The sequence below is a fragment of the Thermobia domestica genome, chromosome 16 (genome assembly GCF_964235325.1).
Source record: "Thermobia domestica chromosome 16, izTheDome1.hap1.1, whole genome shotgun sequence".
Taxonomy (NCBI): domain Eukaryota; kingdom Metazoa; phylum Arthropoda; class Insecta; order Zygentoma; family Lepismatidae; genus Thermobia; species Thermobia domestica.
The window spans coordinates 161,062,782-161,076,727 of NC_137469.1; the positions used below are offsets into that span (position 1 = coordinate 161,062,782).

The following is a 13,946-nucleotide window of genomic DNA, read 5'->3' on the forward strand; positions in this document are numbered from 1 at the left end:
GTTGCCAAAATAGCCCTACAGGAAGTGGCTAAATGATGTACAGAATCGGACTTTAAAAAAAAAAAAAAAAGAAAAGAAAAGAAAAGAAAATTGAGACATGCGCTTCTAATATTACAGCTAACACAATTTAACAACAAAGCAAGCAAAACATTTCCAAGCTTTACTACACATTCAATATATATAATAATATTTTTTATATACTCTTACTAAGATTCTCAATTTAAATACTTTCACTCTTGACTCACACTTTGCTTGCATCTGTCACCAAGGGCGCCGATTTCTCTGTAAATTTGGGGAGCCCATTCAGATGCAGAAGGTATATATATGAGGATTTTAAGACAAATTGCATTCCAATTATGCTAAATATTGTATATTCATAAATACAATAGGGGGGCCACATGAGCTTTGGGGGACCCGGGCCCCCTGGATTGGTGCCCTTGTGTGTCGCTGTGCGCAAAATTTTGAGAAGACGTACGGAGTGATCCCCATGTACGCAGTCATAATTCGCCATCGCATTAATAAATGTTTCTTTTGCGTTAAAATTACTATGGAAAAACAGAATTTCTGAAATGCATGTTTGCTGTAAGACTATACTATACTACTAAGCAAAAATGACATAACATTACGTAAGGTAGATTGTGGTCCAACAATGCAAGTATTACGGCAAACAGAATGATTAACGATATAGTAAAATATATTAATATTTGTAATACTACACTCTATATTTTAATAACAACATTTATAATTAAATTGGGTGAGTTTGATAGGGTAACATAATAGTATTAAGCTACTACTAAGGACAAATGGCTAACAAATGGCAAACAGCACATTATAGCACCGAATACGGAAAAAATATAGGAAATAACTCACGTACATTTTTACTAGATATGTAAAAATGACTAGATTTAGTTATAAAATAATTTCGATGACAGCACTGTGCAGGAAAATAGTTGAATGCGTATTATTCAAGAAACTCAAGAGATATCACTTCTGAAGTGAAGAAAGTAAATACCTTGATCCTGTCCTTGTTTACTTTCTTCTTTTCGGAGGTTATTTATCTTCAAATTGTTATGTGATAATTATATTCTTTCGGCACCAAAATTCTAGCAGTTCTTTAGCTTTCTCTTAAGCTTGCCATACGTCCCGTAAAAAAAAAAAAAAAAAAAAAAAAAAAAAAAAAAAAAAAAAAAACGGGATAGTCCCGATTTTGGACTCTACTGTTCGCGTCCCCTTAAATTTAGTCGGGACAGGCGAATGTCCCGAATTTTAGTCGCGTACCATTTATGCTCTCAATATTAGCTTATCGAAAAGTGAAAAATCAAAAATTTTGACATTAGCTGGGAACCCTGTTAGTAGTAAATGAACAATAACCTGTGACAATTAACAGCTTGGAGCAAGTTATCATACCACTCTCTCTGATTTCATATCGAGCAAACCAATTGACTCGCAGTGCAGAGTTGCAGTTGTCTGTCAGCAGGCAGTCAAGATCTGGAATCTTTGAAAAAGTGCACCAGCTGAGCTATTGTTGATAATTGCCTCAGAGATGGAGTGGGTCAGTGGGTCTAGTTTTCTGAGTGGGTCAGTGGATCGTGGGTCAACAGCATGTGTCTCACCATGACCCACTGTAACCCACCACCCACGTGACCCACTGCGACCCACCATCCACCGTGACCCACTGCGACTCACCACCCACTGTGACCCACTGCGACCCACCGACTCAGTATGATCTATCGACCCTCTCTGCTCACTGCATTGTAGACAGTATCTTCTGAGGACTGGTAAATTTGTCTTCGTTTTACTTCCAAGACCTTCATTTCCCTTCCTTTTCCACTTGTTTCTGTCTACTTACCTGAGGTGAGTATAGCTAACCAAGTGAAAAAACAACTGTGACAATTTTGGATATTGATATTTTTAATTGTAATAATAACAATAAGACTTATACTACTACTTGGCTTTCGAGATCTGTGAGTTTTTTGAGCTAACTACTGGAAAAAATACATTTTTGAATCACTGTAATATATAAATTATTATATAAAAAATTGAATGTAACTATGTGTGCCTGATCATCACGGTCAAATTGCAAAGTCAAACGAAATGACTTTTGGTATATAGTTAAGCCTTAATCCAAACTGGGTGTTATATTGCTTTTATTATAACGCATAATATCCTAAGGAGGTAGTGAGGATCCGAATTTTTGCGAAAAACAATGAGTATCTCGCAAGCCGTTAAACTTACGGAGCTGAAATTCAGTGTATTAACTCATTATTGAAAATAAACATAATGGGCCTTATGCAGAGTCTTTTTGACGTCTGATTAACACCATATTACGGAGTTGACTAAGGAATGGTTATCAAAATTGTATTCAGAGTCTCTAATTAGTTCATAGTATTGGACGAAGTTAATCACATCTGACTAATTAATCTAGAGCAGAGACTAATCTTTTACCCACGGTTTAGCATGCGACACAAGATTTCGTATTTCGTAATTCATGTATTTTCATTTTTACAGACTACGCATGTGCACATCTACTTTTCCGTAGTTGCCACATTTATTTTACTCACCGATGCATTGGGGTTCTATAAGTTAATCATAAACAAAACAACATTTCAGTTGTACTCAAAGTAGACTCTGAATAACAAAAAGTGCACCTTCCTTAGTAAATGTTTAGTATGCTTACTAACTAGTCTGAGACTAACCCTCGATTAACGAATTCTCTCTGAATACCGCCCATTGTGTCCTAGCATTTTTTTAAAATTCTTCTTTATGTGTGTGTGTGTGGGGGGGTCTTTCTATATATGGAAAATTGGTAGTGAGTTGGTTTGTAAAAATGATTGAAAACTGAAAACGATCGATGTTATTTAAGAAAAAAAATCAGAAACAAAAATACAGTGCTTGGCTTCATATATCTAATTGCTGAAGCTTATGTTTATTATATGGAGCGCTTACAGCACAGGGCAATCAACCCATAAAGTTGTGAGAAAATAGATATAAAATTTGTACTGTAAGGTTAATTACACGGAAATTTTGGAAAATTTTACATTTTTTCCCCCTTTACGTTGGTCTACTTACCTTGATTTGGAACTTTCAAATTTCATCCTTTTTTTCCACTGAAAAGTATTGATAATTCAACAAGGAATTAATTAAACTATGCAGTGACGGCGTAAGGGCGGGGCGAGCGGTGCCCTCGCCCCGGGCCCCGCTTTCTGGGGGCCCCCGATGGTAGGTAAAAAATAATTAATAAGGAAGTTTGTTAGCATGAGCCGTACAAGGGCTGTCAAGGTTTATAATCCACACCTTCCCTAAAAGGAAACGCAATTAATTGTCCATCAATATTACACCAAATGACGGATGAAACAGCAGAAATATCTGTATAATAAAGTTAATCAGTGCCGGATTTTCGTATAAGCTATACAAGCTCTAATCTTCGGGCCTCACTCTCTTGGAGACGCGAAAGAAATTTAAAGAAAAAAACTGAATGTAGATTAAAAATAAATAAAATAAAAGTTCCATTATCTTGGAGGCTCCCAAAGAAATTTAAAGGAAAAAGCTCTGAATATAGGTGAAAAATAAAGTATACGTTTCACTTTCTTGGGACTCCCAAGAAAATCAATGACAAAAGTTGAATGAGGTGAAAAATAAATAAAATAAAAGTTTTACGAAACGGGGGCAGAGAATAAATTAAGCCTTTTTCTACCTCCACCCTGTTTAGTGCTGATTTGGTTTCACCGCATTTTACTTCTTAAAGGTTACACTTAATATCTGAATGGTGGTATCTGCCCCACTCACACCCTCAAATTGTAAATTGTGTGAATAATATATACAATTAAGGACGATCAGATTTGACGCAGTTAAGCCCATTCTTATATGCAACATTATAAAAAACAAAAGATTGAAATTAATGCAGAAAGGGGCATCCGCCCACTTCTATCCCTTTAGAATTGCGCAGTAACCCTGCGATATATCCAGAGTCTAACACGAAGTATAAATTTTAGAACTTAGGTTTAAAAAAAGAAAGAAAGAAAAACGAAACGTAAGGCTTAATATAGTTTCCATGAAGTGGATTAACACCAATTAATAGGAATTAATTACGACTAATCAAGGATAGTCTATATTACCGAAGTCAATAGTCATTACTATAAAAGCTATTAAACTTTCAACAAATTCAATAAAAATTGGCTAAAGTATCTATTGAAGCTTTCCTGGCGACGTATTGTGAACAGGTCTTCTCGGGCTAGCAGCCAGGTAAATACTGTTATATCTTGCGACCTTTCGAGGGCTGACATCGTCCTCATCTTCAGGCGAATATGATGGTGCAGAAACAGAAACAGAAACAGAAAAGTTTGAAAAAAGGACGCCCCTCAGGAAAGCCCGCGTCCTGACAGAGAGTAAGGCATCAACCATCTGTCTACATGCCTCTCCTCACATGCAATTAGTACACTAAAGCCATTGTCGGGTGTAGGTGTAATCCGCGGTTTCTATCTTAAGCGTAAGACATTTACTCGCGAGTCTGTAGTTGTGTAGTATAGAAAGAAAAAAGGGTAAAGAAGAAGATAGGAAAGCGCGTAAGAAGATTTTATTGTCTTGATAGAGGGATAAAAAACCTGGGAACCAGGAAAAAACACCCTTTGTCGGTCATGCTGCATGCATAAGTATTTACATGGCAAAAGCACAGGCTAAGGGTGGCAAAAATCCATGTAAACTTGTCTGTAGTAATAAATTAATAAATTATGTTATTTTACAAATCCTAGCTTATAATCTGTTGGTTATTATACTAATCTGTGTTGTCTGTAGATCTGTCTGGGGATTATATTGTTAGTGGGACATCTGTTATTTTTTTTAAAGCATGCAAGTCGGTTCATTGTCCATGGCCAGGCCTGGTCGTCATCTGTTTGCTTCCGTCACAGCTGCTTTATCCCCTGCCTTCCTTCTCAGCTTGCTGTTCCTTCCGCTTTGGTATCGCATGGTCTGTACTGGTTTTCCTTTTAACTGTGTCAGCAAAAGTCCTTGTGATGTAAAGGTGCCGTGTTGTGGTCTGGAGTGCATTTACTGTATTTTCAAAAATCTTCTTGGAGGCGGTTTGTAAGGCTATTGCAAGATTTTTCTGTTGTTGCTGTGATGTTGTGGTGGTTATTACGTAGGTCATCCATGTTATGATTCTGTTTGTTGCTTCTTCTATTTCTTGCTTGATCCATCTTTGTAATTCCTTGTTGGGTGTTTCCGAGTTGTTTGTTTCTTCATGGTGAGCTGCCTGTTGGCCCTGATAAGAGCCGTTGGTTGTGATTTTTGTTACATCTGTGGGCGTTAGCAGCGGTGGTGGTCTGGTTGGTTGTGTGGCTCTTGGTCTCTTGGGGCAGTTTCCGCTACCAGTACGGTGTGTGTCGCTAATGCATGTAGCGCAGAAGTCTCTTTTTCTGGGTGTGTTGCAGTCCTCTCTATGTGGTTTCCCACATCTGTTGCAGATTCTTTCGGCTTGGCACCGGTTCTTGAAGTGACCGTATTGGTAGCAGTTATGGCAGGGTAATGGTCTTGGTACTGTTCTTGACGATTCTACTTTATAGTGGGTATGCTGAATTTTCACTCCAGTTGCCAGTAAGCTGCTAATTTGTTCCGGGTTCTCTGAGAAGATCCTTAGTAATGGTGTGGGTCCTTTGTCTGATTTTATGCGAGTTATGCCTCTGAAGTCAATCTTCTGTCTTCTCAGTTCATCTTTTACTACCTGGACTTCTATGTTGGTAGGGACACCTTTGACAACACACGTAAATGTTGGTTCTTTTCTTTCTTTTGATTTCTGTCTGGATCTGATTGGTTCTGAATCTTCAGGTGGTTTATTATTCTTACTTCTATTGGCTTGCAGGGGAGTACGGGTCTCTAACTCTTGCTGCTTCCTGTTTGCGTTTGTTGTTGCTCTGGAATTGTGGTCCTGAGAAGGGCCGGGTCCTTGTTTGGCGTCTTCTTTCTTTTGTCTTCTAGACTTCACTAATGTGAAATCATCCTCTTCCTTGTGTTTGTCAGATGTGGCATCGTCTTCAGGAGTTGCTTTGTGGTCCTGATAAGGGCCAGTCTTCTCACCAGTGTGTGATTTCTGCATCTGGGTTTTCTGGTTTTTCACTTGTATGTTGCTTGGGCCCTTAGCAGAGCCGGTGCATGGTTTCTCTTCCTGGGTGTGGTTAGTCTTCTCTGTTTGTGATGGGGCATCTTGTTTTTTATTTGACGATTTGACCTCTCCTCTGGGTTGGGTTCCGGTTTGCTTCTCTAATATCTTAGCCCTGGAGCCAAAGTCTGCATCTTGGAAAACTTTCAGGAATCTGTCCCTCGTCGTTTCCGATTTGAAGAGCACTTTTTATGTGGTGTCTTCCACTTGTACAACATGGAATTCTTCTTTTAGTATTCTCAGGCTGATTACTCTGTTTAGATATGCTTCTGTGGCTCCTATGAAGGTCTTCTCTATTGTAACCGGGTCGACTTCCGAGAATGAATCGTCTGGGTGGGTTGTTTCAGGGACCGTGACCACATCGATGAATTCTTCATCTTCCTCCTTCTCTGGTGGTCTCCTCGTCGGCGTCCTCTTCCTGGGTCTGGGCATGGCTCTGACGTGTATTCACTTCGTCCAAAAAGCACTGCACTTGGTTTTGGTCCTAAAAAGGGCCACACTTGTTGGGTACACTTCACGTCACTATGTCACAGATTGGGGAGAATGGTCCCCGAAAGGGCCTTTTAGTCACTAATTGATAGTGTTTTTGCTTCTCTAATGCTATCCCGAGGAGATAGTATTGGGTTCCCGTCAGCCGACTGTCGCCAAAGGCTGTTCAACCTATATGGCCAGCGCGAAGCTTGACTCACAATAGGGGGTCTAGCCGACGGAAAGCAATGCCTATTTCCACAGGAAGCGGTGTGTGTTAGTGTGTTGTGGAATTTTTCTTTATTAAAAATAACGTAAACACTCTCTTCTCTAAAAAGACCCTTTACAGGGTCGTTGTGTATCTCAGTGTTGAGATTTCTTCCCAGCTGATGATCACACCTCAGTTAACACCGCAAGGTTTACTGGTGTGTCACGGCGTTGTCTTCTCTTCTCTCGGTTTCAATCTTCATAATGACGCACATAACTCTTCTCTGCAACTGAACTGAACTGAACTGAAGAGTGTCTGTTTATCCTCTCTGGTGGGAGAGGAACGGACTTCCAGCCAGAGGCTGCTTTGTCCATAAGAGTGGTGAAAATTGTTTTGTTAGATGAAATGAGCTGGAGCAGCATTTTCACAAAACGTGTGGACGCAGAAAAGCAGAGAAAGATCTCTTGGGGAGGTTAGAAGCTGTCTGTGTTGGCTTTCGTCATATGTCTGCTGTGGTATGCCTTGGGAGGAGGAGTGGTGGTAAGTTGTTTTTGTGTTTAGTAGTGTTGAGTATGTGGTCAAGTCTGTTTTTTTTTAGGTTTTTGTTTGTGGTGGTTATTATTTTGTTGTTGTGTCCATTCTGTTTCGTTTCTCAAGTGTTCGTCTTTTGTGTATTGCTTTGGAGATGAGTTTCCGTTTGTGTGTTTCCTTCGTTTCTTGAAGTGTTCTTCATTGTATTTTGTGTTCTTCTATGTTTTAGTGTTCTTCTTGTGTTTTGTGTTCTTCATTGTTTTCTCATGTGTTCGTCTTTGTGTACTACTTTGAAGATGTGTTTCTTGTTTTTGTGTTCTTCTATGTTTTAGTTTTCTTCTTTTGTTTTGTGTTCTTCATTGTTGGTGAATTTTGCGTGTGTGTTCTTCTTTGTATTGTGCTAATGGTAGCTTAGTTTGTGGGTTTTCCTTTGATTGTGATTTTGCTTTTCTTCTCAGAGTTAATGGTTGTAGTTATGAGAGAGATAAGATGTATTGTAAGGTTGTGTTAATGGGATCTTGTTGGTCTCTTCTGTCGTACGTTGCTAGATACGTTTGGTAGAAACGTTTATTCTTGAGTTGTTGGCTGTATCTTGAATTCAAGTGGTCTATGGTTTAGTCGATGGGAGTTATGTTAGCAAGTTGATATAATTCTTCTCTGGGAGTGTTGAAGGCCATGTAAGTTCTCCTTATCCAATAGCGCTCTGCCCTTGCTACGTCTTCTATGTTGTGGTTTGAGAATATGGGGTGGCCATAAAGGAGGAGTGGCCTAATTGCCGTGAGGTACAGATGTCGTCTGTTTCTTTCTGCGAAGTGGGCGTGTCCGGTGAGAGGCAGAAGGGCACCCGTGGCAGCAATTGCTTTTTTCCTAAGGAGCTTTATATGCGTTTGCAGTGTCAGTTTGTTGTCAAGTGTGATACCCAAGTAGTTTGCCGTAGGCTTCGGGTGGATGTGTTGGTCACCAATCTTTATCGTTTTCTGCAGGTCGCTGTAAATTCCTCTATGGTTTGTGGGTGGGTAGAATAGGAGAATTTGTGTCTTATTGGGATTTAGCTCCAGTTTCCATTTTTCGCACCATAGTTTGAAGTAGCAATTTGGGTCTGGATGTTTTTTAGAATGTATGTGACTGCTTTCCCCGTTGTCCAGTATGCAGTGTCGTCGGCGAATAGACCTAGCTTCGTGCTCAGATGGTTGTGGACAGGTGTGTCATTAACGTAAATTATGTATAGTATGGGTGCTATAGTTGAGCCTTGGGGCACTCCCCTTTCTACGTTTATGGTGTCCGATAGCTGTTGATTGATTTTTATTTTCGTGGTTCTGTTGGAGAGGTAGTTATTGACCCATCGGATTATTGTTGTAGGAAGATTGAGGTTTGCAAGTTTTGTTATCAGTCCTTCGTGCCACACACGGGGGGCGCGGTGGCTCAGTGGTAGAGCGTTCACCTCTGGTGCTTGGGGTCCCGGGTTCGATCCCAGCCCCCGCCAAGTGAACTTTGTGGTGGACAAACATCGTGCTCGTGGGTTTTCTCGGGGTTCTCCCGTTTCCTCCCACTTTCTTCATTCCACCATTTCACTCATCTTTCATCATCACCGTCTCCTTTAGCCTAACTGGCATAACCGTGGGACGTAAAACTTAAAGATTTCATTTTCATTTCTTCCTTCGTGCCACACGGCGTCGAAGGCGCCCGTGAGGTCCAAGAACGCTGTTCCTCCACGCATTCTCTTATTGAGAGCTACTTCTACGTCATTGTATATTCGGAGTACTTGGCCTATGGTTGAGTGATGTGGTCGAAATCCTGCTTGGTTTGGAGTTAGCTGGTTACTTGTGTCGAAGTATTGGTGTAGTCTATTTACCAGGATCTTCTCCATTAGTTTAGAGATGGTGAAGGTAAGCGAGATGGGCCTGTAGTTTTTTGACTGTTGTTTGGGTTTCCCCGGTTTAGGAATGATTACAGTTTCGGATTGTTTCCACGTAGTGGGGATGTAACCCGTTGCTAGGCTAGCAGTAAACAGGGTTGCCAGTTTTGGTGTAGAATTTGGGGAGCTTGCTTAAGGTGCCTGTTGTGTACCCTGTCCGGTCCTGGGGCAGTATTCCTCTTCTTTTTGAGGGCGTGTTCTATTTCCTGTATCGTTACTTCACTGACGAGTATTGCTGTGTCACCGGGATGGTCGTCGTTGAGATCTGTTTGTGTTAGGTTGTTGTAGTGGTTTATATTGTTGCGGATGTGGGTTGCTCTTGTTTGGATTTGATTTTGTTCTGTGCTGTCGGGCGGGCTGTATTGGAACTTTTCCCGCATAATGTTTGCAAAAAATTCTAGTTTGTTTCTTGTAGTGTTGAGCTGTCTGCCGTCTATTGTGTTGGCAATTTTTCCACATGGTTTTTTGTTGAATTTGTGTATTTCTCTCCACAATAAACGGGGGTTCGTGTTCCTGCATTCATTGAGTCTATTACACAGGTTGGTGAAGTTTTCTTCGTTGTGGTTGATGATGTCATTTTTAATTTCTCTGTCCAGCCGGTTTATTTCTGTTTTGGTGTCCGGGTTCCGATATCTGTAATATATTCGCCGTAGCCACCGTTTTTGTTGTATCTTTTCTATGATGTGCTGGGGGAGTCTTCTTTCATTTATGTTAATGGTCTTGGTTGGGATGCACTTCTTGTCAGCATCTGCTAGAATGTTTGAAATCCTGTTGTTCGTGTTTTCAATGCTTGCTGGTGTAGGTTCTATGTGTATGGTGGACACGTGGGTTGCAATGTACTGCTTATATTGGTCCCAGTCTGCGTCCTGGTAGCGCTTGATTGTTCTGAGGCTAGGCGGTTCTGTTGTAATAGTAATAGGCAGTTGAGTGTGGATTCCCAAATGGTCTGACTGGAGGTCCGGTGTGGTCTCAGTTTCCAGTTCCAGGCGTGCAAGATTCCCAGTGACAAGGACTTTGTCTGGTTTAGTGTCTTGTTCGCCTTGGTGCTGGGCTATGCGTGTAGGTCCGTCTACATTGATTTGTAGGAGAGAGCTATCCATCATGAATGTAAATAGTTTAGTGCCGTTTCTGTTGACTACTGGGTCTCCAAGCAGCTCACTTTGTCAGTTGAGGTCCCCAGCCAGGAAAAGGTTTGGGAGGGTTTCGAGGTACGTTAGGAGGGGGAAGGAGTTTTCAATGTTTTCATCTGGAGGGTTGTAGAACGTTGCTATGGGGATGGGAGGTGTAGAGTTTATGCTTATTGTTATGGGGGAGGTTGTTGCGTTTTGTAGGTGTGGGGGAATGGGGAGGGGGGATATGGTTTTTTATTAAGATTGCTGTGCCACCTGCAGGATTGGTTCTGTCATTTCTTGTGATGGAGTATCCAGGAATGTATATTTTGTAGTTTTGTGTCAGTTTCGTCTCGTTTAAGATTATGACGTCTGTATTCCGGAGGTTGATATATTCCTGGAGCTCTGCTTTCTTTTTTCTGAGGCCTTGGATGTTTATAAATAGCACCCTGATGCCATCTTGTTCTCTGCTGTTTTGCTGGTGTTCGTTATCGTGGTCCATCCTGATTTATATTGGTGTTTTGTTTTCCAGTGTTGCATGGGGTCGGTAATGGGGATTGGTGCCATACAATGTCCTTCGCAATTGGCTCTTTTTGGACTGAGATGTGTCCCTGATTTGAACAGAGGATGTTGAGTCGGGACTGAAATATGGCTTCCGTGGCTTTATTGATGGAATCCATGAGTTTCTGTTCTTCCTTTGGGGGGCAATTCAATTTGACAAGGATCGCTACCCATTTCATGATCTTGGAGGCAGTCTCTTCAATTGCTTCTTTCATTATGTTTATGAGGGTGGCTGGTGTGTCCTCTCTTGTTGTGGTCTGGTCGCGTGTGTTTCCTCCCTTCCTTTGGTTATCTCCTTCCTTGTCTGTAGTTGTGGTGAGTAGTGTTGATGGTGTTTTGTCTGGTTCGATGATTGTCTTGTTTGGCTGTACAGTAGAGCTTCTCCATGGGCATAGCGGGCATGAGCTGGCTCCTGTTTTATGTGTGTCACTGTTACACGTGACACAGTGAGTTTTCCCTTTGTTTGGGCAGGCATGTTCAGTGTTTCTATTGTTACCACAACTATAGCAAAGTTGCGTTGACTCACAGTTTTGCGTGGAATGTTCATATTTAAAGCATCTGGAGCAGGGAGTGGGGCGCCCGGGGTACTTCGATGCTTCAACTCTATGTTTTGTGGATCCAATTGTGATTCCGTATGTGATGAGGGAGCTGATCTGTTCTGGGTTTGTGGAAAATATCCGTATGAGCGGCAGATCTCCTTTTTCATTTTTTAGTCTTGTAGCATTGGTGAAATGTAGATTTTTTCCTTTAGGTCTTGAATGATATCTTCCATTTTTTGTTTTGTGTTGACGTTTTTTACTATGCGTGTATAGGTTTGTTTGTAGTTCTGTCTGGGTCGCTGGGAGGTTTGTCTGTCTGAGCAGTTCCAGGTAGCTGTTCCTCCAAAGTCATATATTTTGAATTGTTTTCTGAAAGCGTCCTTATCTTCTTGGGTTCTGAATAGAAGGAGGCATCCCTGTATTTTCTTTTGGTTATAAATTACTGGCTTAACGTTAGGCAGTCTTGTTTTGATCATATTCGCTATTTTTATATCTGTCAGGTCGCTTTTCATATTGCTAATAGTGATTGCTGGAGAGGGGCGCAAGATGGCCGCGGGTGCTCTGCCATTGGTCGAAGATCTGTGTGGCGGTGCGTTCCCATTGGTTGTGGTGCTGGTTGATGGCGTGCTCTCACTTGGCGGGTTGTTGTCCAGAGGAGCGCTGTCATTGGACGCTGGTGAATCCGATGATGATTTCTCATTGGTCCGTGTGCTAGGTAATGGCGTGTTGTCATTGGCCGTGGGATTGGCCAATCCTGGGCTTTCCCCTGTGCTTGTGCAGCAGCTGCTTCTGCTTTCCGTGTCTGAGGATGTTTCGTGTTCAGAGAGGGTCTCGGGGTTTGGTATGGGGTTAGAATGGTTTTGAAAGTTTGGGTTTTGGATGGTTTCGGTTGTGGTTGTTTGTTGGTGGTCTTCCTCTTCTTCATCTGAATACGGTCTTCTGGTTTGAAAGGTTTGTTTTCTGTTTCTCCTTTGGTGGTGTGTCGGGATCGTATTGCGGGGTGTGTCCTGTATGATAGCCTTGATTGATGTTCGGTCCTTTTCAGGGCCACTCCAGTCTAGTTCCTTTGTGCTGACTTGTGGGGCGGTGGAGCTTCTTCCATCTTTCTTGGCCAAGTTTCTTCGCTGCCTGCTGGCACGGGTGCTCATCTGGGGGGACTCAGCTTCTCTCTCCTTTCCACTCTGTCGCCTTCTCCCAAAAGCTCTCTTGTGCCACGCGTGTTGAGTAGGTTTCCTGAGACCATGCTGTTTTCGCTGGTGGAGTAGGTGTTGTATGCTGTCGGGCCTTCTCTGCTCTCATTTCTGCTTCCTTCCTATCTGATGGTAGGTTATGTGGGGACCTTGTGGGTGGAGTCGTGTTGTGTAGATTGTTGCTTCGTGGTTTAAACATGTTTGCTGTGCTCATGAAATGTGTGTGGGTGTTTTGTGTTTTTAGGTGGGGGTTGTGGGGTGAAGCCCCGTTTGGTGCGATGTGGTTATGTAGTTGTCTGTGGGTCAGCGGTTGGATAGTGTGGCGCTCCTTGGTATAACATCGCAAGGTATCCGGAGGCCTATATGTATGTTACTAAGGGGGGCCCTGAGCCAAGCCGCTGTTGCTGTCCCTCCTGTAACTCTGCTGCCTTAAAGTCGCCCCAGACTGTCGGACCAAGCCTGTACATACACCAGGACCAGAGCGAATCTTGATTCCTGGGAGGGTCAGGGCAACCAAAGTAAGCAGAAGGATACAGGTGGTTGTAACTCGTCTCACGTAAAGTCAATATTTGTCAAAGTGGCCCTTGAAAGAGCCGGTCTGAGCACTATTAGGCGTATCACTCGTTATTCTTCTTTATTCACTAACACTTCGCGTTTTGAACTTTCGGCCCGATAGGATATTACACTGTACTTTATTGGTAAAAATATTTAGCTCTTTATTGACAGTGGAATATGCTATTGCTTATACACCAATTAGTGTATTTTTGTATCGCCGCGTAGGAACAACCATATACGTGATGCGGTCGCTAAGACAGTTCCTCTTCTCTGCAATACGGAAATACGGAAATAAATTAGAGAATAAAGAGGGCCCCTTAGCAAGAAAGCTCGCCCCCTTGAGTGATGCACCAACCTATATCTACGTGCACCTCCTACATGCAGTTAGAGATCTAAAGCAGCATGTCGAGTGTTGTGTCGCGTCACGGTTTTTATCCAAAGACATTTACCGGACAGTGTGTATTAGAGAAAGAAAGAAGGGTAAAATAGAAGATAGGAAAGCGCGTGAAGATTTTTCGCCTCACCATTGGCTTGGGTAGTAGTAGGAGAAACCTGGAAACACCTGGAGTCCAGGAAAACCCCCTTTATCGGTCATGCTCGTGCTCAAGTATTTACATGGCAAAACCACACTAAGAAGGGGTGGTAAAAATCCATGTAAAAGCATCTTTACTGTCTGTATTGATTCCCTAACTTAAAAAGTCAAGTGTGAGTTATACTAT

General features: G+C 41.9%; 1 protein-coding gene across 1 annotated transcript; it reads right to left on the minus strand.

Annotated features, from left to right (window-relative positions):
- Nucleotides 1–9,350: 9,350 nt before the first annotated feature.
- Nucleotides 9,351–10,373, minus strand: LOC145672680 (uncharacterized). Its single transcript, XM_081741846.1, has one exon. The coding sequence runs from the start codon at nucleotides 10,371–10,373 to the stop codon at nucleotides 9,351–9,353; it is 1,023 nt and encodes a 340-aa protein (XP_081597972.1).
- Between the last annotated feature and the right edge of the window lie 3,573 nt (nucleotides 10,374–13,946).